This window comes from Natator depressus, chromosome 13, assembly GCF_965152275.1.
Source record: "Natator depressus isolate rNatDep1 chromosome 13, rNatDep2.hap1, whole genome shotgun sequence".
NCBI lineage: Eukaryota > Metazoa > Chordata > Testudines > Cheloniidae > Natator > Natator depressus.
The window spans coordinates 31,852,295-31,877,568 of NC_134246.1; the positions used below are offsets into that span (position 1 = coordinate 31,852,295).

Here is a 25,274-nt window from a genome sequence, read left to right on the forward strand (position 1 = left end):
TGTCTCTCTGACCCTGGGCTGCCCACTCCACTTTCAGCCTTGATGCAGAGCACTGTAAGTGGGTATAGGAGAGAGTTTGACCTGAGCCTGATTCCTCTGTGTTCCAGCTGCTGCAGGCTCAAAACAATCAGTTCAACATGCGTGTTCACGTGGAATATGAGTGGCAGCTGGGCCAGGATGACATGTATGAGAGCGACGATGATCTGGATGAGAAGGTGAGATCCCAGCACACTACAGCGGTCCTCAGCTACAAACAAAGGTTCTTGCCCACATATATATTGATTAGTATGGACCCAGCACAGACCTAGCTCAGCACTTCTTCTCATCACTGAGCCATTAACCGGGGCTGCATGTGCCTATCTTGCCCTTTTACCTTATCGCAGCTGTACCTCTGATCCTGCATCATTTCCCTTCGAGGTTATCATGTGAAACTGTATTGGATGCTTCACTGAAGATGAGCAAAAATATAGCACCCATTTTCTCATCTTAACTATCCATGTTGTGCCATTAACACAGGAGCTGAAACTGGGCTGGAATGGGATTTGCTGCAGCCATGCTGCTTGCTGTTTATCACCTGCCTTATTATTGTTGCAGTAATTTACCGGGCATGGAACTCTTTCGTCCAGCCTTCTGCCTGCTTAGAAATTGGCATGATACATGCATGTATCATGTGCTCAGGGAACTCGGCAGTTGAGGGTGAAAGAGCTTTTCAGCTGAAGCTTGCTGGATTGAATCCAGCCCAAGGTTGCTATGACCAAAAGTCTTCAGCAGTTCACAGCTCCACATAAACCACATGCCTGTCTCTTCTTTTCAGTTGGGTTCCCCGAAGGAGCGCACTCCCCACCCTCAGAGCTACTATGGTTCACCTGCTACTGCCTCCCAGCTATGGGGAAATGCAGCAGGGCTTTCAAAGGGTGCAATTCCAGCCCCGCAGGGGAAACTGCATGACATCTATGCACGCCCTCATTCCCACACCCGTGATATACCAGCAGCCCCTGGCTCTGCTTCATGTGTGCCGCCTCTTCCACCACACAGTGTAATCCGAGGTGAGACTTTCCTTCGTGGTAGCCCTGCTGCAGCAGTGGGTTTGTGGGGTGGGGCCAGCCCCAGAGCAGGGGAGTCTGACTGGATAGATTTCAAACAATAGTGATGCCCTTCCTTCTTATCCGAGGCAAAATTGGCAGTTAATTGTCCTGTTGGCCCCACTGACAATGCCCCATCTCTGCAGCTCCCTACCCCACCCCCCGGGGCCTGACCACCACTGGGCCAAGCCCTAGAGCAAGCGTCAAAGCAGCCAGGCCCAGACCAATCTGCCTACAGCAAATGTCTGTGAGGAAATGTCTTCAATTATTCTCCGTGTACGGGACGCAGTGACGTCTCAGGGGCTGAGGCGGGGCAGCCCTCCAGGATGTGGATGGCGCAATGACGTCTCAGGGGCTGAGGCGGGACAGCCCCCCAGGATGTGGACGGCACAGTGACGTCTCAGGGGCTGAGGTGGGACAGCCCCCCAGGTACAACGGGCGGCATGAGTAGCTATCCCTGCAATACATTTTTTTGCCCACCTCAGGCCAGATCCTCAGTGGGTGTAAATCAGCCTTGCTATGTTAATGTCCATGTAGCTACTCGGATGTACACCAGCTGAGGCCCTGTCCACCAAAGCTGTCAGTAGCCCCCGCCCTGTACGCGTCCCCCTCCCTCTCCTCTCACTGCCAGCCTTGCTGTTGGTTTTGTGTAGCTCCCCACGTGCCCCTGCCCGCTCCTCCTGCCAGTGCTGTGGACTCTGGAGTAAGGAAGATCCTGTCACTACCTCTGAGCATGAGGCACAAACGAACCTCATCGGATCCTGTGCCCTGGGTGCCGCTCAGCCTCATGCAGCCCAGCCACGGCAGCCTGGTTCCAGGTAAGGGACTGGCCAGCAGGATGGGGCTCTGTGGGGAAGCAGCTCGGGGAGCTGAGGACACTCGTTCTGTCTCTGTTGCCCTTGGGATCCAGCCCTGCCCAAGGTAGACACCGTTCCTGTCAGTCCTGGCCTGGTGGGCATGTCAAGCTCCCTGCGATTGCAGGGTCTGGCCCTTCCCGTTGAATCCTGGGAGATGTACCCCCCCTCCGAAGGCCAGAGAGCACACGGATGGAGAGGATCCCCGTATGGCAGCAGACCGAACTGTGCAGCTGCCAGGGACTAGCCCTGTGCCAGCCCTTCACCCTGGATTGTTCCCTTCCCTGGGGCTCTGAGGCTCCTTGGCCAGGCCTGTGGGGCATGCGGGAACGTACTGAGCCTCAGAGCCGCATGTGATCCAAGTGCAAAGCATCTGCACCTGGGAATCCCTGGCCGTCCTGGCTGGCAAAGGGTACATAGCTCCCAGCTCTGAGCCAGGCCTGTTCCCCAGCCCAGCTCCGCTCTTAGGGATGCTACGGCAGTAGCTGAACGCTTGCCCCATGCCCGGGAGGGTGTCCCCGGTGCTGAGCGGGGGTAGGGCGCGACAGGGCATGGCTTCGCTGTGCACATTATCCATCGGCAGTGGGTCAGCAACTGCCAAGAAGGCACCACCCGTGGGCAACACACCACCTGCTTCTCCATTGCTCAGGCCATTTCCCTTCTCCCGGTCAGATTCTGGATCCTTCTCACCTCCCAAAGGCCATTCTGCATCAGGAGCCCCTCCCAGGAGACTGAGGTAACTCCCCATGGCTGAGCTCACTGAGGGGCAAGGCCCTGCACCCCTTAGCCTCGGCTTGAGTTCACATGAAGCTGAGAGAGCTGGGGCCTAGTCATGTCACTTGACTACAAGCCCCGTGAACCTGGGACGAGCTATGCAGGGCCTCTGGGGATCACAGGGGAGAGCTCTCTGGGCAGAAGGCCTCTCTGTGGGGCAGGGTAACCTGGGCAGGGAGGCTGTGGGGAGGCTCTGTGGGGCAGGTTTACCTGGGCAGAGGAGCCAGGGAGCTCTGTGGGGCAGGGTTACCTAGGCAGAGGGGCTGGGGAGCTCTGTGCAGTGGGGTTATGTAGGCAGAAGGGCCGGGGGGGGGCTCTGTAGGGCAGGATTCCTGGGTCTGGGGCTCTCTGGAGGTAGCTCCTTGCCCAGCTGGGGGCTTGGCAGTGTTCAGGGGAGGTGAGTGCCCTGATCGTGCCTGGTGCCCAACGGGAGGCCCTGAAAGAGGTGAGTAGGGGGCAGGGGGACGCTGCCGTCTGCAGCCATTGTCTCCCAGGGCTGCTGTTCCAGGACTGGGACCCCTGGCAATGGCACTGGGTGCTGTCACTAAATACCATATCTCAGTGCCCTGGCATGGGCGTGTCTGACCAGCTGCCCTGTACGATGGCCCCTTCCTGGGGGAGGGGTGGTGGCTGTGGCACTACGGCGAGGTGTGGGTGAGGTTTTGGCCTCTCACCTCCTCTCCCCTTCCCCATGGCAGGAGCCCCAGGCTGCTGTCCATGGAGGCTGCAGCATGGCTGGCTCTCTGGAGTGCCTTGTGGCCTGCTGGGTGCAGTGCGGCTCCTGGAGGGGCTGCCTCCACCACTGGAGAAAGACCCCGGGCCAAGCCCATCACCCAGCTAGTGTCATACTCCTCTGCGGCTCTGCCTGCCCGTGGGGCTGGCTGGCAGTCAGCAGCCAGCAAGGGAATCCCACGGAGCCCTGGGGCCCACCTGAGATCTGCTGCCCACCGATACATGCCTCAGGAGTGCAGGGTACCTGGGGCCCCATTCCGCACCCCACCCATCCTCATCCTGTCTGAGTGACCAGCCCTTCTCTGCGGCTTCCCTTAGCACCGGATCCCGCCAGATCACCAGCCACTCCTCCACCAAGGACACGACACAGCCTGGTAAGGATGACTTGAGCCCTGCTTGGCTACCAGAACCTACCCGCGGCCTGCCACATTGGGCCCAGCTCCCTGCCCTTGCGCCACTCACTTTGGAGCCACTGCCCGCCTAGCCCAGCTGCCTGCCTCCATCCCACCCCTCTCCAACCCCCTCCACCATCCCTCCCCTCGCCCAGCACTGCCACCCTCCACTTCCCCACCCCTCCCCAAACCGCTCTGCCACCCTACCTCTCCCACAGCTCCTCTGCCATCCCTCCCCTCGCCCAGCTTTCTGCCATCTAACCCCAGCCCCACTGCCCTCTGCCGTCTTGCCCCAGCCCAGCTGTTCTATCTCCCTCCTTTGCCCAGCCAGCTGCCCAGGGTAGTGAGGGGGCCTGGCTGGCACAGTGTGGTGCTGCCCTGGGGGTGGTGCTGATTGCCTGTGAAGAGAGGGAGTTGGTGACTGTTCTGCTGGTGTCCTAGCTGCCCCGGAGACAGTGGAGACGCTCTTTGAGGCTGGCTCCAGCAAAGGAAGACGCCACGGGCTGCCGTGGACCTCGCAAGACCCAGGTGGAGGCCCTGGCCCAGGACAGGACGTGCTGCCCCCTCTCCCAAGTAGGGACACCCTGGTAGGTGCTCTGGTCTGGGATGTCACGCTCAGATCCCACTTTCTTCCCGGGGACGTGTCAGCTCCTCTGCCCGGGCAGACGCAGGCGTGGGCGTGGGTGGGAGGTACACACAGTGCATGGTGAAGACTGCATGCTGCAGATCAGGCCCTCAGCCTCCTGGGGGTGCCCTGTCGCTGGGGCCCTGTGGAGGTCAGGGCCTCTGCCTCACTCTCCCAGCTCTCCCTTGGCATCATGATTAGCACCAACCCTTCCCCCAGGCTCCCTGCCCCCAGGAGAGCTCCACACAAGCCCCCCTCCCCCCAAAAGCCCGCAGGGAAGCAAATAAACAAGGACACAGGGCTTGCTGTCTCCAGGAAGATTAGAGGGTTTCCAGGTGTCCGGTTTTCGACTGTAAAGTCCGGTCGAAAAGGGGACCTAGCAGTGTCCAGTCAGATTTACTGACCAGACACCAAAAGTCCAGTTACCTCAGGAGGGAAGGAGGTGCTGGGCCATCAACCCATGCCAGCCGCTGCTCAGCCGGGGCCGCCTCCCACTGCATCTCGTGGGCAGGCAGGCATCAGGCTACAGCTCCTGTCCCAGCCAGGGAGCCCAGCTGTGGGGGGCAGGGGAGAGAGGTGGAGAGGATCAAGCAACGAGGAAGGGGGAGGGGGTAGAGCAGTGAGCCATGGTGGGGAAGAGGAGCAAGCAGGGACTGGGGCTTCAACGGAAGAGGTGGAGCAGGGGCAGGGCCTCGAGGGAAGAGGCAGGGCCCTGGGAAAGAGGCAGGGCAGGGGCTGGGGCCTTGGGGGGAAAGAGGCGGGGCAGGGGGTCCAGTTTTCATAAATTAGAAAGTTGTCAACTATATGGAAGAACACTGCAGGTAGGGAGCTGCCAGAGCCACACTACACAGTCTCCAGCATCTGGACCCCTGCAGCCCTTCACCACCCACTCCAGAGCTCCCAAAGCACCCACAGCCACCCAGCACTCGCCTCCCCTTCCCCCCCCCCCCGCACTCTCCCAGCCTGATCCCCTGCGGCCCCATGGCATGCCCCTCACTCACCTGCCATGCGCAGGGCTCCCATGCTGGTTGGTGCCCTCACCCATATGCCTGGAGGGGATTCTCTCCTGCCCTGAGTGCACGGGGGCTTGGGGACCAAAATGCCCCCGCATTCAGGCTGCATTTGTTTGTGTCTACCAAAGAGCATGGTGCAGGACGCATTGGACAAAGGGATCCAGGCTTGATGACGTTCTCCCCTCCTGATTTTCAGAGTAAACCACGCTTCTTCCGGGTCCGAGCACTGTTTGACTGTCAGGCTGACCATGAGGACGAGCTGACCTTCCATGTGGGAGAGATCATCATCGTGGCCGAAGAGGAGGACTACAATTGGTGGGTAAGTATCAGCCTACACTGTAGTATGGCACTGCGGGTTCCAGTGTACATGCTGATGTCCCCTTGACCTGCACGCCAAGCCCCTCCCTAGCCACAGCTCCCAGAATCTTAGCCAAGCTGCCTTCCTCCCTTGCCTCCCCTGGAGTGCTGTCCTGTTTTTTTCATGGTCTCCTGGTTAGAGCTGAGCAACCCCACTCCTGCCTTGTTGATCTCTGGAGCTCTGCACTCAGCCCTCTGGACTCTCCACTCTGATGTGCTCACCCATTTGCTCTCTCTTCCCCTCTGCCTCTTGCACTGATACCTGTTAATCCGCTTGCTCCTGTCACACCCTACTCTCCTTCAGCACTTCTGGTTCCACTGTTGCGCTATCCAAACTTGCGCTATGCAAACTTGAAATGCAAACGTTAGCATATTGGAAACCAGTTGTGTCCCATCTCTACTGAACATCTAGAAATCTAACTTCTGGCTGGTTCTTCCAAGACAAACAATACAAATGTCACCATTTTATTAAAAATATATAATTGTGTAATCCCCACTCCCCTCTCTCCGGGGTGCCACCTGGGACTGGGGTACCACTGAGCCCGCCTGACCCACCAGCCTGGGTATCCTTAACACTGTACTGCTCTGCAGCCTGCCAAGCCCTCCCTCAGGCTTCAGACTACAGTTTACCAGTACAGATACAGGTAGGGACACACCCAGCTGCAGATTCCCACAGATGCTGAGATCAGCTCTGCATGGGAAGGCTCAGCTAAGGTACTGCCCAGTACTCAAGTGCACATCCCCCTCTAGAGGGTAAACCCAAAATTATGCAGTCTTCCGCTGCACAGAGATCTGTACAACATAAGCTCACGAAATTCTCCCTCAATGTGGAGAGGAATATACACAGCTTTCTGCCCCACAGTTATGATTTCCACCCACTGGCTTTAGACAAAACAAGTTTATTAACTACAAAAGATAGATTTTAAGTGATTATAAGGGACAGCAAACAAATCAAAGCAGATTACCTAGCACAGGGGTAGGCAACCTATGGCACGCGTGCCGAAGGCGGCACGCGAGCTGATTTCCAGCGGCACTCATGCTGCCCGGGTCCTGGCCACCGGTCCGGGGGGCTCTGCATTTTAATTTAATTTTAAATGAAGCTTCTGAAACATTTTTAAAACCTTATTTACTTTACATACAACAATAGTTTAGTTATATATTATAGACTTATAGAAAGAGACCTTCTAAAAACATTAAAATGTATTACTGGCACGCAAAACCTTAAATTAGAGTGAATAAAGGAAGACTCAGCACACCACTTCTGAAAGGTTGCCGACCCCTGACCTAGCAAATAAAACAAAAATACAATCTAAGCTTAATATTCTAAAGAAATTGGGTGTGTGTAACAAATTCTCACCATAAATGTTGTTTTAGGCAGATTATAGAGATTCTTGAAGGCAAGCTGCACTTGCTTGCAGCTTCAGACTCCAGTTATTCCTTTCACAGGCTAGACAACCTCTAGCCTGGGTTCAGCCCTTCTCCCCTAGTTCAGTCCTCTTTCTTGGGCGGGGAATCAGTGAAGAACGAACCACGATTATGTCACTCCCCTACCTTAAATGGTTTTTGCATATGGTGTGAATCCTTTGTCTCCCAGTTTGATTCCCATGCCTGGTCAGTGGAAAAACACTAGTTTTATCATGGAGTCCAGTACCAGGTGACTTGGTCACATGTCCCTATAGGGCCACCGCAACCATGACTCAGAGGCTGTTTGCAGCGTCCTCAGGAAGGCTTCCCAGGAAGGCTCCCCGGTGGGAGATTAGCATCTTCTAAGACCTATCGTTCTCCCTAATGGCCCTTCCCAGCCGGCCATCTAGACTGATTGCATTCCCCAGGTGTAAACACATTTTAATAGATGCATAGACAATATTCCTAACTTCAGATACCAAAATAATACATGCATACAGATAGGATAATCATATTCAGTAAATCATAACTAAGGCTCTGTGTTTGTCACAGAGGTCACGGAAGTCATGGGTTCCGTGGCTTTCCGTGACCTCCGTGACTTCTGCAGCATCCCCTTGCGGCTGGCCCAGGAGCCACCTGAGCAGCTTGGGCAGCCGCCGGGTCATTCGCACTGGCTGCCACTGGGGCAGTCTCAGGGCCCCTCTGCCCCCCACAGCAGGAGTTTGGGTGTGTGGGGGCTCAGGGCTTGGGATTGGGGCCAGAGCTAACCACAGCTGCTAGCTCCGCTTGCTGCCTCTGCCTGCAGGCACCGCCCTGGCAGCTCTCATTGGCCACGGTTCCCAGCCAATGGGAGCTGCAGAACCATGGCTTGGAGCGGAGCAGAGGCAGCACGTGGAGCTGGAGCCGCCACTTCCCAGGAGCTGGGTAGGGAGCCTGCTCGAGCCCCACCAACCCCTGACCGGCACCCACGCCCCCCCTCTCCCCCCCGGGCCGAGACTCCCCACCCCAAGCACCTGCACCCCCGTCCCCAGCACCCACAATGCTTCCTCTGGTTGCACCCCCTCCCCAGCACCCGCCAGGAACTGTGGCCAGTGGCTCCTGGTTGACGGCACAGAGGGGCTAAGGCAGGCTCCACCCCTACAGCTCCCATTGGCCGCAGTTCCCGGCCAATGGGAGCTGTGGAGTTGGTGCTCAGAGTTGGTTCTCGGGGCTCGGGGCTGCAGGAACATGCCCCAGCCCCAGCCCCTGCCCCGGGCTCAGCCCGGAGCCCCCTCCCACACTCCAAAACCTTTGGCCCCAACCCAGAGCCCACACCCCCTCCCACAATCCAATCCCCTGCCCCAGCCTGGTGAAAGTGAGTGAGGGTGGGGGAGAGCAAGCGACGGAGGGATGGGGGATGGAGTGCGCGGGGCGGGGCCTCGGTGAAGGGGCAGGGCAAGGGTGGGACCTCAAGGAAGGGGGCGGGGGAAGGGTGTTTGGGTTTGTGTGATTAGACAGTTGGCAACCCTAGCTGGAACCCAGGATGGCCGTGCCCTGGTTCCTGTAATGACTGGGGCATGGGTGGTCAGGCTCGTGGCTAGAGTCAGGCGCCATGCCACGGGTTGAAGCTGGAGTCAGCATCGGGGACGGGCAGAGGAGCAGGGATGCGGAGTGAGGCCGGAAAGCAGGTACTGGGAACAGATGGGGGTCCGGGATGAGGATGGCAGCCACAGGGAGGCAGGCAGGAGCCAGGAGTCCTGCAAGCAGGCAGGGTCCATATTAGTAGTAGCAGCAGCCAGGGATTCTTCTAGTTGCTCAGACAACGTCCTGTCCCTTTCTGGTCTAAACAGAGCTCCCCAGTCATCCCTGGGGCTGGGCATTTCCCCCAATCAGGAGCTTCGGAGGCAGAGCCCTTTGTGAGCAGAGCTTCATTGGTTGCCTTCTACAGTGGCTCAGGTGAGCTGCTGGGTAGTGGCTGTGGACTGGGCACTGCCTGGGGACCCAGGGGCCCAGATTCGAGATCCGCGCACAAGACCATTCTGCCTTCAGTGGTGCAGGAAAGAATAGAGCAACTAATGCAAGCTTGCTGGGAACCTCGTCACCTGCCCAGAACCTGCCCTTGTTCTCCGGGGAGTTGGCGAGTGCGGAGATTGGAATGGCTGGGCCCTGCCTGGGCTGGTTTAGGAATGGCTTGCAGTCATTAGACAGTTCCTTTCCACTGGCTACCCAACCCCATGGAAGAGCCCCAGCTGACTAAGCCTTTGCTGGCTTTTCTCTTCACAGAGCGGCTGGATTGAAGGGCAGCCCGACAGGAAAGGCGTCTTCCCAGCATCGTTTGTTCATGTGCTGAGTGAATAGGACCTGGATGGCTGACAGAAGAAAGAGCATCTCAGCTGCTCGAAGTGCAGATCCCCCAGACTCCCTGTTTTCAGCAGGCTTCCTGCAGAGAACACACTTGGCAAGCTTGTGCTGTTTCATCTCTTGTGCCTTGTGACTCTCAGCTTCAGGCCCGCAGCATGTGGTTCTGCCCACGGGGCCCAGAGCAGGGCTTGGAGGGGTCAGGTCTTTGCCTTTCTCCTGAATTGCAATCAAGTATCCTATTGGGTGTCTTTGAGTCCTGCTTTCAGCTCCAGCTGTTCAGTGTGCTGGCTCCCGCACAGCAGTGAGGCACTCACTCCTGCATGGTGCTGGCTGGGAGTGGCCAAAGCTGGGAGAATGCCACTTTAGGGACACCAGAGTTTGGGGCCTGTTTTAACACGGGATAACTGACTGCTGATTAACTGGATAGTAAATGCCACTCTAGACACACCACAGATGTCTGTTCCACACTCAGCCCTAATGTCCAGGTTAACATCCACTCTCCTCCCAATTAACGTGAGTTAACTCAGGTTCAAACAAGTCCCAAGCCCCATTCCAGTCAAACCTGTCCACTATGCCAGCCAGGGAGCTGCCCAAAACGGGCTTCTTTCCACTCTCCCATTTGAACCAGTCATTCAGCTGGGCAGCCACTTTGACACCCAGACCCATAGAAACTGCACCAGTTCGTGTCTCTGTTTTTCTGCTCCAGTGCTACTTCTAGTGGGAGCTGGAGCCTAGCTAAGGCATTTTTACCAGCCCTGTTCAGAGCCCTCTTTCCACTAAAGCTGCCACCACTGGAATCACTGGCAGAGCTGTGTTGGGACAGAAAAACGCTGATCAATGTTCCCAGTGGCCAGGGGCATGTGACAGGAGAGAGCTCATAGACCTTAAGACCAGAAGGGACCATTGTGATCATCTAGTCGGACCTCCTGCACATCACAGGCCACAGACCCTCACCCACCCACTCCAGTAATAGACCTCTCTGGCTGAGTTACTGGCATCCTCAAATCATGATTTAAAGACTTAAAGGTACAGAGAATCCACCATTTACGCTCGTTTAAACCTGCACGTGACCCGTTCCCCCCATTACAGAGGAAAGCAAAAAACCCCAGGGTCTCTGCCAATCTGACCTGGGGGAAAATTCGTTCCCAACCCCCAAATGTGGTGATCAGTTAGACCCTGAGCATGTGGGCAAGACCCACCAGCCAGACACCTTGGAAAGAATTCTCCGAAGTAACTCAGAACCCACCCCACCTAGTGTCCCATCACCAGCCACTGGAGATATTTGCTGCTAGCAGTCGCAGATCGGCGACATGCCATCGTAGGCAGTCCCATCATCCCACCCCCTCCATAAACTTATCAAGCTCAGTCTTAAAACCAGTTAGGTTTTTTGTCCGCACTGCTCCCCTTGGAAGGCTGTTCCAGAACTTCACTCCTGTTGATTAGAAACCTTTGTCTAACTGGAACCCTAAACTTATTGATGGCCAGTTTATAGTCATTTGTTCTGGTGCCATCATTAGCCCTTAACTTAAATAACTCCTCTCCCTCCCTGGTATTTGTCCTTCTGATGTATTTATAGAGCACAATCATATCTCCCCTCAGCCTTCTTTTGGTTTGACTAAACAAGCCAAGCTCTTTGAGTCTCCTCTCATAAGGCATCAATCCTCTGATCCTCCGAGTAGCACTTTTCTGCACCTGTCCCAATTTGAATTAATCTTTCTTAAACATGGGACACCAGAATTGCACACACTATTCCAGAGGAGTTCTCACCAGTGCCTTGTATAATGGTACTAACATTTCCCTGTCTCTACTGGAAATACCTCACCTGATGCATTATGGGACTGCATTAGCCTTTTTTACAGGCTAATGCAGCCACATCACATTGGCAGTTCATAGTCATCCTGTGATCAACCAATACACCCAGCTCTTTCTCTTCCTCTGTCACTTCTAACTGATATGTCCTCAAAGCAAAAATCCTTCTTGTTAGTCCCTAAATGCATGACTTTGCACTATCATATTTCATCCCATTTTTATTACTCCAGTTTTCAAGGTCCTCCAGATCTTCTTGTATGATATTCTGGTCCTCCTCCATATTGGCAATACCTCACAACTTTGTGTCATCTGCTAGTTTTATTAGTGCACTCCCACTGTGCCATGGTCATAAATGAAAATGTTAAATAAGATTGGCTCCAAGACTGATCCCTGAGGAACTCCATTAGTGACCTCCCTCGAGCCTGACAGTTCACCTTTCAGCATGACCCATTGTACCCTCCCCTTTAACCAGTTCCTTACCTTTCAATTCTCATATTAATCCCATCTTCTTCAATATAACTCATAATTTTCCAGGTGAAACTGTATCAAACGCCTTACTGAAATCCAGGTAGATTAGATCTGCATTTCCTTTGTCTAAAATATCAGTTATCTTCTCAAAGAAGATCAGGTTGGTCAAATGCGATCTACCTTTTGTGAAACCAGGTTCTATTTCATTCCAATTACGGTTCACCTCTATGTCCTTAATTCCTTTCTCTTTCAAAGTTTGTTCCAAGACCTTTCAAACTAACAGGACTGTAGTTTCGTGGATCACTTTTTTCCCTTTTAAAAAAATAGGTACTATATTATCAATTTTCTAGTCATAGGATACTGCTCCTGAGTTTATGGAATCAATTAAAATGGTTATTATTGGGCTTGCAAATTCATGTGCCAGTTCCTTTAATATTCTTGGGTGGAGATTGTCCAGGCCCCACGATTTGGTCCCATTAAACTGTTTGAATTTGACTTACACCTTGGATGTGGTGATTTCTGCTTCTGTCTCCCCATTCCCACTAGCCACCCTGCTACTACCCCTAAACTCTTCATTACCCTTATTAAAAACTGAGGCAAAGTATTTGTTTAGGTGTTGGGCCATGCCTAGATTATCTTTAATCTCCATTCCTTCCTCAGTACTTAGCAGTTCCACTTCTTCTTTCCTTGTTTAATTTCTTTTATTTATATGGCTATAGAACCTTTTACGATTGGTGTTAATTTCCTTTGCAAGGTCCAGCTTTACTTGGCTTTTTGCAGTTCTCACTTTTTCCTTACATTTTCTGATCTCCAGGAGGTAGCTTTCCTTGCTGATCCATCCCATCTTCCATTCCTTGTAGGCTTTCTGCTTTCTTTTACCTGTTTGAGATGCTTGTTCATCCCATTTGGTTGGCAACCCTTCCCTACAAATTTTTTCCCCTTGCTTGGGATTCAGGCTTCAGATAGGTTCTGCAACTTCGACTTAAATTAATTCCAAGCTTCCTCCACATTCAGATCCTTGAGTTCTTCAGTCCAGTCCACTTCCATAACTACTTCCCTTAATTTTTTAAATTTAGTTTTTTTGAAATCAAAGACCCTAGTTGCAGACCTATATTTGTTGATCCTTCCATTCAGTTTAAACTGAATTAGCTCATGACTCAAACCGAGATTATCCTCTACAGCCTGTTCTTCTATGAGGTCCTCACTACTCACCAATACTAAATTTAAAATGGCATCATCGCTTGTTGATTCAGTCTGAAGAAATCTTTCATCTATCACATCCAGGAAAATCTGGGTCTACCACTCATCCTCCAGTCTATATCTGGAAAATTAAAGTCTCCCATAATCACACAATTCCCAGTGGTATTTATTTCATTAAAATATTAAAGAGGTCTCTATCCATATTCAGATTGTATCCTGGGGTCTGTAGCAGACCCCAAGCACTGTCCCAGTGGAGCCTGTGTTATCTTTATTCCCCCAAAGTGATTTTGACCCAAACTGACTCATCCATTCCATCACTTCTAATTTCTTTACAGTCTACCTCACCATCACCATACAATGCTACTCCACCTCCTTTGCCTTTAGTTCTGTCTTTCCTGAACAGCACGTACCCTTCACTACCTGTACTCCAACTCTACTGTTTGGAAGTTAAAGTGGGTTCCCCAGAATCCCTGGAAACAAGTGCATCTAAACTGGGGATCGTCCTGGGTTCAGCTCCCTCCTCTCCAAGAGTTTAGCCGGCACTCACCCGGCACCACGAGCAAGCCTCTCCTGCAGGGCTGGTGCTCTCTGAACTGGAGAAGATTCAGAGAATTGCTCCATTCTTTGCTAGAAGCTCTGGAACAGTGCTGAGGCCATGAGGTTCTGGGGTGTAACCCAGTCACCAGTAAATACTGACTGTCCACTACTGGGTCTCACAGAAGGAAGGAATGTTCCAGTTTCTCTCTCCAGCCTCCTTTCCAAGCCCACCTCTACCCTGGTGTGGAAAAGGCCCCTAGGATCCCATCTAGTCCAGCCATTGAGGGTTAGGGGACAAGAGTCACTGCCGGCTTTTTTCAGTCTAGTCTTAAATGTACCAAGTGATGGCACTTTCCTCGTGTTTTCTATGTCCACTTCTAGGCCCAGGGTCCAGTCTAGGGTATGACTGTGTTTGCTGTTCCAAAATCCAGTGGTGTGGGACCTGGGTGGAGAGGCGGGTTTGCCCATTGTGTCAGAGGAATTATCTGCACAGCTGTTGAAGTGTCCCGGTACAATGAGCCACAGGGAACAAGTGGCTCCATCTTCCTCCATTTCCCAGAGACCTCGTTCCCCAGCTGAGTACATCTCAGTGCTAGGGAGATTATCAGAGTCTGAACCTAAGAGTTTCCTATCTTAACATCCCCCCACTCTATGCCTAGTTCTGCTCCTAGCTCCCCTCCCAGCTTGGTGTTTGGACCCGTCAAAGACCCGTAGACAGCTGAGTTCAGCTGCACATGTGTGAAGAAGAGATGCTGGGATCCTTGCTGCAGCTGTGGGCTCTGCTGCAGACAGATTGTAGGGGAGGCACTGCCAGAAAGGACCTCTCCTAGCCCTCCAAGAGAAGCTGCAACCTGCTCTGTCTCACACACTCCTCATTTAACTGCTAAAACGTGAGAGAAGAAAGGGACGAAAAGAGACACCCCCACCCCCACCCCACCCTGCTCCGGTTTGCAGGCACAAGCCGGCACTATATCCTTTCCCACACCAGACAAAGCCACAGAGGCCAAGTGGCTATGCCACTCCCCTAGGTATCTGGCACTTGGATACACCTGTGTCACATGCTGCCTCTTCCCACTATCACAATCCCAGGACTCAACTGGGGAAACTCTGCCTCCAAAGCAGCTTGCGCCATCCAAGGGACCTGTAGCCACCCCCACCTAATGAGCCCCAAAGCCATTCACATACTCGCCAGCAACTGCCACCCTGCAGGTGGGCTGGGCACACATGCTGCTGTGAGCTGGGTGGGAAAGGTAGAGGGGTAGGCCCTTGCCAAAGCCAAGTGCACACTGCCGCGTCATTGGTCTGAGGGGGGCAGGGTGAGACCCACAGTCAGCCTCCAAGCTCCTCTCCCTTGAGCTGGGATGTGCGCCAGGAACTGGCAGTTTCACCCAGCGCTGGCTGCTGCCACCCTTTCTTGCACTGCAGTTGCAGGACAGGGCTTTGGGAAGCAGCTGGTTTCCATGGCCCCCCCCATCTATGAATCTCCAATAACAGCCTTCTTCCCTCGGAGTTCTGCTTCTCCTCTGCCCTCCTCTGTTCCTGACACGTTCCCAGCATCCCCGTACAGGGCTGTGCACAGCCTCGGCTCCCAGCGCCGACAGGGTGAGCCAAGGCTGGGTGTGACTGGGGCCAGCAGTCAGTGCCCTGGGAAGGGTGGGTCTGTGCCTCTGGCTCTCCCCGCCTGTGTTGCCTTCGGTCAGTGTACAGCAGAGCTGCCCGAGCCTTCGAGAGCAGCCGGTACGTCAGCCCCCGCGGGAAGGCAGCAGGGATGGCAAGGCGGCGCTCAGGCTGGAGCTGTCACTCGGATGAAAAATGGGCCTTGACGTGGGCAATGTAATGCACATGGCGGGAGCCTTCCTTTTCGTCTCGGTGTTCTTTGGAAAATTTTGATTTTTTTCAGTGGAAATGGAATTACCAAAAAAACGGCCAAAAATGGAAAGAATTCAGCTGAAAAACCACAATATTTGACTTGGGGATGCTGCTGTGGTGCCTCCCAGGAGCTGGTGTTCAGGTGGCTTGTGCTCACCCTTGGGTTTGACTGTGTCTCCCGCAGCGCACTGTGGTCTTCCTCTTGGGAAGGGCAGGCAGAGAATCGTGGTAGTCCCTGGCCATGGTGCAGCATGGGAGATGTCGTTTGGCTGGGTGAGCCTGGGCCATAGAGGAAAACGGGGATGAGGCACCAAATTACAACCAAGAGGCACTGCAACAGCATCTCCCAGTTTTCAGTTTGTGGGGGGGGGGAGTTAATTAAAATATCTACATTTTCCAGAGGATGCAGATACTTTCTTTCAAAAAAATTGTTTTGTTGAAAATCCAAGATTCTGTGGAAAACAGTTTTGTCAGCAAATGTTCCACCGGTCCCAGTGGCCCTTCATATATATACACCCCTTGTGCCTTGGAAAATCCAGTCAGCATGCTCAGGGTTATTTTGCATTACCAGCCCCGAGCAGAATAATGCCCACGCTGGAAACACGGGGCATCTTATCTTCTACTTGAGCAAGTCCTGTCTCTGCAACATGGTGTCACCTCTACTGGGCTGCTGGAAAGAGCAACAAATACACTGGCTTCATGTGGTTGTTAGGACATCGTAAAACTGTGAAAACCCATAAAGGGCAGGATGTGACATCTTTCTTGATGGCAGTGTCCCAACTAGCATCTCTGAATATTGAGTGAGACACAAGCACACCCCGGAACGTTACAGATTTTGCAAAAAGGATCTGAGTAATGGTGAGATGCCCCATTTACATAGTTTGCAAATGGCCCCTTTTGAAATCTTAGTTTTCTGGCTGTATCAATCTGGCCTGCACCAGTCCACCACAGAAAAGTCAAATATACTATTTTAATGACTACATTTTGTTTATTTCTATTTTTGCAACACTTCTAAAAACAAATTGTGACATTCACGCCTGTTAAAAAGAAATGCTTCACAATGGGTTTGCTAGTGTGCCACCATAATACCAGTACGCCCTACACTGTCACCGCTATACCTTCATATGTGACCCCTGAGGCTGAGTTACAGGAAATATGCGCCCTCACCAGTGTGTAGGCATCTGGAGCACTGCACTTAACTGGGGAATAAGGCCTCCAGTGTGTTTCCTTGAATGTCTAGAACTATACTCCTCTGCGTGTATTTCAGAATGCAGTGCTCTGTACACAGGCAGTCCCGTGATCACAGTGGTCCCTTCTGGCCTTGGAATCAAGGGGATCTCTGAACGGACATGACCCATCCTCCAGGAACTTTGCCTATGTGCAGTGTCACACCTCAGATCCTGCGTCCACGTGTAATGGAGAGGCAGATACGATGTGAGCTCAGCGGTCCGGGCTGCTGGTGGTGCCCTAAAATGCCTGTAATCCCTCAGCTCCGTCCTCGGGGTTCGTTTTCCACCAGACCAGCTGCCCTGCTTGTAAGAGCAGAGCAGCAAGCCACCTGGCCAAGCACGGGCAAGGGTTGAGACTTTTTGGACTGCTCAGCACCCTCCAATGCCCCTTGGCTTTGCCCAAGGCTCCTGTGCCGTTCTTCTGGTGTCCCCGAGAGCATGAAAGCTGATGTGGCTCCCAGCCCTTTGTGGGACAGGCATGAGGTAGGCATGAGGATCAGGCCCAAGGAGCAAGCCAGAGGCTAAGTGTGAGCAGGAGCAGCAGGCCAGAGGCAGCGTCCCGGGAGCTGGGGGAGAATCTGAGAACAGTGCCCGGGTGCAGGCTGTGGCTCAGAGGGGTGATGGCTCTGGCTGGACGGCAGGAGAGCAGTGCAGGCCCCAGTGTGAGCACGGGTGATAAGACTGAACTCTGGCCAGTCGGACCTTCACAACAGCTTTTCATTGCCCACCCGGGGGGAGGGGGAAGCCTATCAGCGGTTCTCAAACTTCATTGCACCATGACCCCCTTCTGACAACAAAAATTACGACACGACCCCAAGAGGGGGGACCAAAGCCTGAGTCTGCCTGAGCCCTGCCACCCCAAGTGGGGGAGCCAACGATGAAGCCCAAGGGTTTCAGCCCCAGATAGGGGGGCCTGTAACCTGAGCCCCACCACCCAGGGCTGAAGCCAAAGCCTGAGCCTGCCCCCTGCCAAGGGCTGAAGCCCTTGAGCCTGCACTTCAGCCCCAGGTGGTGTGGCTCGGGCTGTGGCTTTGGCCCTGGGCAGTGGGGCTCAGGCTTCAACCCCGGGTGATGGGGCTTTGGTGCCAGGCTGTGGGGCTCAGGCTTCAGCCCCCAACGATGGGGCTCAGGCTTTGGCTTTGGCCCCGGGAAGTGGGACTCAAGTTTCGGCCCCATGTGGTGGCTTCAGCCCCGGGCCCCAGCAAGTCTAAGGCCATCTCTGGTGAGCCCATCAAAACGGGGTCGTGACCCACTTTTGGGGTCCCGACTCACAGCTTGAGAACCACTGGCTAGGTAATAGGCCAAGGGAGCCACTGCGGACAATTATCCTTGTGCCACGCATCCGGGAACTATTTTGTGGCTTGAAAGAGCTGTCCCTAGGGTCTTTCCCCATCTCTTCCTCCAGAGCCTGCAATGGCCCTGCCCTGCCTGCTGGGGGAGTGAGAATGGCTGGGAGCAGAGCTGTGTGCCAGGCCTGGTGTGCTGCAGTCTAAGCCACTGCTGGAGTTGCTCTCCACCCATGCCCAAGGGCCAGGGGAGCCGCCGTGAGGGGCTGGAGGAGAAGCACTCACTGGGAGGCTGCTCAGCATGGGATTCCTTCCCCCTGCCTCATCTCTGCAGGCAGCCCCTCCCCCATCAGCAGCCCCATGGGCCTCCTCCCTGGCCTGGGAACCTGCCAGGCAGGACCCCGTTCCCCGACTTCCTCAGGCTGCATAGCAGCGAGCATGTGCCGTGTCAGCAGTGGGGGTGGGGAGCACCCAGAGCAGCCCCATGCTGGACCGCTGCTTGAAGTTGAGGGGGGGGCGAGTGGAGGCAGGAGAGACAGGGGCTGGAGGAGGGGTGCATGTGTGCATCCCAAGGAGAAGGGTGCATGTGCGCATCCCAAACCCAGTGTGACGAAGTGGGACCTTTCTTAATGTTTCCTCTGAATACTGTAGGGGTCCCTCAGTTTCCCCTATGCATTTCTTAAGTCTCTAGGTGGTGGGCTAAGGGGATATACTGTTGCAGAGCAAAGGGCCAGTGTACACAAATGTCTGACACTCTATCTTCTGGCAACTGATGGCATGGGCCCTTCCCCCCCGCAAGGTGAGAGCTAAAGGGTAGAACAAAGGAATCAAGTGACCTCCTGGCCCGGGAAAGGGACAAAGCCCAGAGGAGGGGAGGCTGGAGGGTGAGTCAGTTTGGGGCTGGCTGGGGACATGGAGTGAAGGGCAGACTTGGTTGTCTGGCTCACTGACCCCCCAAAATGGACCCGGCTGAGGGGTCCTGTTCTCTGTACCTACAAGCTCTGTTGTAGACCGTGTTCCTGTCATCTAATAAACCTCTGTTTTACTGGCTGGCTAAGAGTCACGTCTGACTGCGGAGTTGGGGGGCAGGACCCTCTGGCTTCCCCAAGACCCTGCCTGGGCGGACTCGCTGCGGGAAGTGCACAGAGGGGCAGAGGATGCTGAATGCTCCGAGGTCAGACCCAGGAAGGTGGAAGCTGTGGGAGCTGTGTGTCCTGCAGACGGGCTGCTCACAGAGAGGAGGCTCCCCCAGAGTCCTGACTGGCTTCGTGGGGAGCAGATCCAGAGCATCGCCCGGGGACTCCGTGACACCCAGCCATTAGATTTTGAACATACTGACCTTTATCCCTGTGGGACTGAGGCCTGCAGTGCCCTAGGAGGCACATGCTGGCCTGGACATTGTGCTGTGGGAGGCCACCACCCTGGCACCCCTGCAGGGGGTTGAGGGAAGGGGATAGCACCTCCCCGGCATGTGCTGCTCTCTGGGATCCTATGGGGTCTGGATCATCAGTGGGGGACGGGCATCAGCCACAAGATCCCCTTGGCAGGGGCAGCAGGTTTGTGCCTGCCCCCTGGCACAGAGGGCCCTGTGGGGAGCCCTGCTGCATGAGTACATGCAGCCAAGGGGCTGAGATCCATGTAGCTTTGCAGGGTCTTCTGGCTTCTCCCTCCCCGAGGGTGCCAGGGGAGGCCAGGCCCATGCAGGATTGCTCCATGGGAGCTGTGTGGCAGTCCCAGAACCCACTCTGAGGGGTGACTAGGAAAGCACCCACAGTAATGGCTCCCCAAACCCCCCAGCTCTCTGTGAGTCACCCAGCCCAGCACAAGCTCTCCTGAGCCCTGCTCTGGTGCCCTGGAGTGCCGTCAGTCAGCCCTCAATGCGCACGCTCCTCAGGCCGTTTCCAGTTGTTATCAGTCTTTTGGGCTGCAGATTTCCCCTGCACTCTGTACAGCTAGTTCCTGTTCAGAAAACGGAAGTGTGTGCCCTGCCCAGCGCAGTGAGCGAGGAGAGAGAGTTGGGAGCTGCAAGGCGCATGCTGAAGCCCCCAGCCTGTGAGGCTGGGACGCTCGCTTGTCATCTTCACGCCTCAGTGCCGCCCAGGTGAGTGTCCAGCAGCGCAAGAGCGGGGCCTACATTCTGCCCTGGCACAGCAGTGTCTTTGTAATGCAGTCCGCAGGGACATGTGCCAGCACATGGGCCCTACCTGCATGCCCAGCATCTTGGCAGGCTGCGGGGAGGGGCAGGGAGACTGCCCTACTCACGCAGGTGGGGAGCAGGTTCCTGGATGCGGGGGCACCACCAGCCTGGGGTTGTCTCTTTGTTGTTTTAAACCAGCCACCAGGGCTGCAGTTCTAGGGGAGGCGGCCACCCCATGTTGGCTCTCCATTGATTGCGCCTTTCCTCAGAGGAGCAGAGTTTGCTTGGGCTTCACCCAGAGCCGTGGCGTGGCCAAGTGCAGAGGGGAAGGGTCAGTTCCCATTGCATTGGGCAGATGGGGGGGGGGGAGGGGGAGGCCTTTAAAGTCCAGAGTTCCCTAGGAACAAGGCCTCGCCCCCTCATCTGCTCCCATTCTCTGCCTTTTGCACACAACAGCTTAGTCTCCTGAGGACTGAAATGCTTTGGTCTAGTTCAAGTCTTGGGCCCAAACCAGGGGTACCAGGATCATAGAACCATAGAATCTCAGGGTTGGAAGGGACCTCAGGAGGTCATCTAGTCCAACCCCCTGCTCAAAGCAGGACCAATCCCCAACTAAATCACCCCAGCCAGGGCTTTGTCAAGCCGGGCCTTAAAAACTTCTAAGGAAGGAGATTCCACCACCTCCTTAGGTAACGCATTCCAGTGCTTCACCACCCTCCTAGTGAAATAGTTTTTCCTAATATCCAGCCTAGACCTCCCCCACTGCAACTTGAGACCATTACTCCTTGTTCTGTCATCTGCCACCATTGAGAACAGCCGAGTTCCATCCTCTTTGGAACCCCCCCTTCAGGTAGTTGAAAGCAGCTATCAAATCCCCCCTCACTCTTCTCTTCCGCAGACTAAACAATCCCAGTTCCCTCAGCCTCTTTCCCTGTAAATCATATGCCCCAGCCCCCTAATCATTTTCATTGTCCTCTGCTGGACTCTCTCCAATTTGTCCACATCATTTCGGTAGTGGATGATATTTAGTGACCTGCATTATACAGGAGGTTGCTTCTGGCCTTAACTACTATGGAACCCCCCAGACTTCTGCACTGGGGATCCATGTGCCTGGACATTTAATTGGCTCTGTCAAGGCTAATTCCCCACTCAGGCACTTCGAGTGCAGAAGGTGGGGGCCCGCAAGGATTCTAAAAATTAACACTGGCCACTCCAGGCTTGTATTAAACTCCCAAGGTCACAGCTTTTCTCTGACCTTGGATGGGTAGATGCTGCCAGCACCCAAGTGCAGAACCCCTTTGAGAACCTAGGAAGGCACACTTTGGAATTCCTTCCTGAGGGGTACCCTCAAGCCCCTTCACACACACACACACACACACACACTGAGGAAGAAAAAGAAAAAAAGGAAATTAGCTGTTGCCACCAGCTAATTAAACATGTGCACAAACCTCTTAAGACACAAAAATCTAATTCTGTTCTTAAAAAGGGTAAATTTTATTAATAAAAAAAAGAAAGAAAATACATCTGGGAACTTAGGCTTTTGCTAGATTTAAAAAAAAACAAACAATTAAGCACCAAGAATCGCTTTCTTGAGGTCCAGCCTAAAGGTTACAAGCAAAACAAAAGCACCTGAGCTTAGCGCAGAGGAATCCACAAGCCGTAAAGAAATAAAGAGAGAGAAACCTAATCACTTCTTCCTAGACATTTCCTGATGTACTTACGTACCTGGGGTTTCAAATGAGTAGTTTCTAGGTATGATACTGAGGATTTTTCATACCTGGCCCAAAACTTCTTACAGCATAGCTCTACCCTGTCCGCCTCTCCCCAGGAGAACAACCACAGACCCAGACCCACCAGGTACAACCACGTACAACCTTCTGTGGACATTCAGCTCTCTCTTTTGGTACCCAGAGTGGACCACAACAACAGGGTAGACTTGGAGCAGCATGTCAGTTGCTCTGGGGCAGCACCATCTGGGGGATTTCTTCATTTTTCCTGGGGTCTTGAATACCAATCTGCCCGCTTGCTCACATGAATAGGCCTGCTGCTATACAGGGTGGCTATACAGCTGGGTTATTTCTGGTGGAAAGCCAGTGCCTTGCAGGGTACTCTCTAATACCCTATGAATAACAGGGCTGCAGCCTTGGATCTGGACCCAGAGGTCCTCATCCTCTTCAAACTCTTCCAGGGGTTTCTTGTGAGCCTCAGGGTGACAGCAGTTGCCTGGCAGCATGCCTGGAGCACTTCAGTGGGGATGGCCCAATACTAACAGGTGTTACGTGTGCCTAACTCCTGCTGAACTCAAGTGGGAGTCAAGCTGTCACGGTGCCTCAGTTGAGCTGAGAATACCAGATTCCAGACAGACCACTGAAAAACAGGGCAGACTCACCCCAAACTGCTGGTTAGCCTATCATTAGATTATACTAAGCCAGTAACAAAAGTGAACGTCTGTCTCACCACACTGGCTAACAAGAAGTCAAAAATGCATTCTCCTTAGGCATTCCAGCCCTTGGCTCACCACCCAGACACTGGACTGTATGATGAGTGATTACTGAAAACCAATTTAATCAAATATAGGTTCCTTCTAATCCTAAGGGGTCAGCCACTTAGCCAGGTCAATATATAACTCAGATCTTACCTAGTAATCACGCTGATGCCAATCCTTTCGTAACTAAAAACTAAAGGTTTAATAAGAAAAGAAAAGAAGAGAGTTGTGAATGGTTAACTTTTCCATTGACACCTCACATGACATGCTTTGTATATGATTTGTTGCAATTGTCTAACAGTGGTAATATCACTGATATAATGATACTATTCAACCATACAGCATCACACTGCCCCTGGCAAGATGAGGCCTGCTCTTTCCTTTTGGGAGGACCCTTCCCATTCTGGGGCTCAGCTCAAAAGGGGATTATTGTTTGGGGACTTAATGCAAAAGACTTTTAGCTTCTCTGAGTCAGGGCACAGTGGGTGGGAAATCCTTCTTTTCTGATCTTATCTGCTGGAGAGGGTTTGGCCGCGAAATAATTTAAAAGAATGGCTGCGCCCTGGTTCTGGATCCTCACCAGGGGCTGGAGTCCTTTGGCATAGCTGAGTGTTCCTGAAACTGCAACGCTTTGAAGGTCTGGGTTTGTCACATGACACACGGAACTCTTCTCTGTTGGGAATAGTGGCGTGAGGGTCCCACCGTGCATGTGCCAAAGCCAGGGGAAAATGTGGGCTGGCAGTGCACGTGGTTTATTTGTTCCTGGCCCACTGCCTCTTGGGGCAGTGGAGGGGATTGTCTTTGGGCCTCACTTAGCCAGAGCTGAGCAAGGACCAACATTGTTTTTCAAAGGAAATTGCATGGGAAGCCTATGTCACTGGAACACAAAGGCTGAGAATTTAAACAAAGGGGTGAGGTTCCCCCAACAAGGCTGATGCCCCCACATAGCACTTGTTGCATACATCATATCTGGAAAATGGGGCTGTTAATGCTTCTGGAACCATAACGTTTGAATTTCTTGACTTACGTGTGTTTAAATTATCTGCTTGGACTCTGCATTAAAGGTAGATTTGAGGCTGTCAGGGTTCCCCCCCTACTCTGAACTCTGGGGTACAGATGTGGGCACCCACATGAAAGACCCCCTAAGCTTATATTTTGCCAGTTTAGGTTAAAACTTCCCCAAGGCACAAATTCCTTTCCTTGTCCTTGGACGGTATTGCTGCTACCACCAAGTGATTTACACAAAAATTCAGGGAAGGATCACCTGGAATCCCTATCCCCCGCAAAATATCCACCCTAGCCCCTTCACCCCCTTTCCTGGGGAGGCTTGAGAATAATATACCAACCAGTTGCCTTAGCAATGTGAGCACAGACCAGACCCTTTGTTTTCAGGACACTGAAATCAAACAGGTTCTTAAAAAAAGATATTTATAAAGAAAAAAGTAAAAGAATCACATCTGCAAAATCAGGATGGAAGGTAACTGTACAGGATAATAAAAAGATTTTAAACACAGAGGATTCCCCTCTGGGCTCAGCTTCACAGTTACAAAAACAGGAAAAAAACTACCTCTGTAGCGTAGGAAAATTCACAAGTCAAAACAAAAGATAACCTAACACATTTCCTTGCCCTATTTACAATTTCTATGGTTTTAGATGGATTATTCCAGGTATATTTTTGGGAGATATTGTACCTACTTGGCTTCTTTCTCCATCCAGAGAGGGAACCACAAAAGAGAACCACAAACCAATCCCCCCCCACCCCCAGATTTGAAAGTGTCTTCTTTCCTCATTGGTCCTTCTGGTCAGGTGCCAACTAGGTTATTTGAACTGCTTAACCCCTTAGAGGTCAGGCAATCCTGTACAGCTGCCAAGGAGGGATTTTATGCTACTGCATACATAAAGGTTGCTACCCTTCCCCCTATTCATGACAGAGGGGTTCATATTCTCAGGAAAAAAAATACCATAACCAATAAATTACTAATACATTTACATTACTTAGAAAAACATATTGGAGCATTTAATTACAGAAAGAAACACATGAAAGCCAGAACATTCAAACCACCTTAACTCTGCCCCTGTGGCTCATCTAGGTCCCATAGTGATGACCTACCCACAGATGTGGCTATGACATAGATGAACAGGAGGGTTTGTAAGTCTCTCACATGCACTGTAGGGAGCAGGGTGGGCTCTGCCTCCACCTCGCTTGCCCACAGCGCTGGAAGATTTCATCTGGATGTAGGTGCACAACTTTTGGTTCCAAAGTTTGAAAACTGCAGCCTCAGTTCTGCACTACCTTGGCACAGAATCAGTGCCAGTTGCAGTGTGACCCTCCCATCCAGTCCAGCTCCAGTGTGACTCCGCTGCAGACCATGCAGTGAGCCCTTTAATTCTTCCATACAGGTATCCCCTCCTCCTGTCCTCAGCCTAGTCAGTGTTGTCAGACTGTCCTGAGTGACGGCAAGTCACAGCAAGACTCTCCCCTGGCACTGTAGTCTGTACTGATACTCATTATCTGGTCTGTTTCAGGCTGGGACAGAGAGAGCCAAAGTCCGAAAGAAGCTACCCCCTGCACAGAGCTGTGGGGGACTAGTGCCAGGCTGGGTTAACGCTGACTTGCGATCAGGGCTTGGAAACCTCCAGTGGCTCCTGTGTGTGCTGGACATGCTGACCCCTTCCTTCTG

The 25,274-nt window shown here is 53.2% G+C and overlaps 2 protein-coding genes across 2 annotated transcripts in view; one reads left to right on the plus strand and one right to left on the minus strand.

Moving 5' to 3' along the window:
• LOC141997886 (arf-GAP with SH3 domain, ANK repeat and PH domain-containing protein 1-like) overlaps positions 1 to 9,626 on the plus strand; it is a 103,495-nt gene extending 93,869 nt beyond the window's left edge. Inside the window, exons 21-28 of the mRNA XM_074970438.1 lie at positions 108 to 215; positions 815 to 1,046; positions 1,736 to 1,900; positions 2,609 to 2,672; positions 3,761 to 3,816; positions 4,276 to 4,421; positions 5,669 to 5,791; positions 9,496 to 9,626. Coding sequence (XP_074826539.1) covers positions 108 to 215; positions 815 to 1,046; positions 1,736 to 1,900; positions 2,609 to 2,672; positions 3,761 to 3,816; positions 4,276 to 4,421; positions 5,669 to 5,791; positions 9,496 to 9,570 — 969 coding nt within the window. The 3' untranslated portion in view covers positions 9,571 to 9,626. The remainder of the gene's footprint in view (positions 1 to 107; positions 216 to 814; positions 1,047 to 1,735; positions 1,901 to 2,608; positions 2,673 to 3,760; positions 3,817 to 4,275; positions 4,422 to 5,668; positions 5,792 to 9,495) is intronic.
• CEP250 (centrosomal protein 250) overlaps positions 1 to 25,274 on the minus strand; it is a 297,988-nt gene that overhangs the window by 31,704 nt on the left and 241,010 nt on the right. The gene's annotated exons all lie outside the window — the stretch shown is intronic.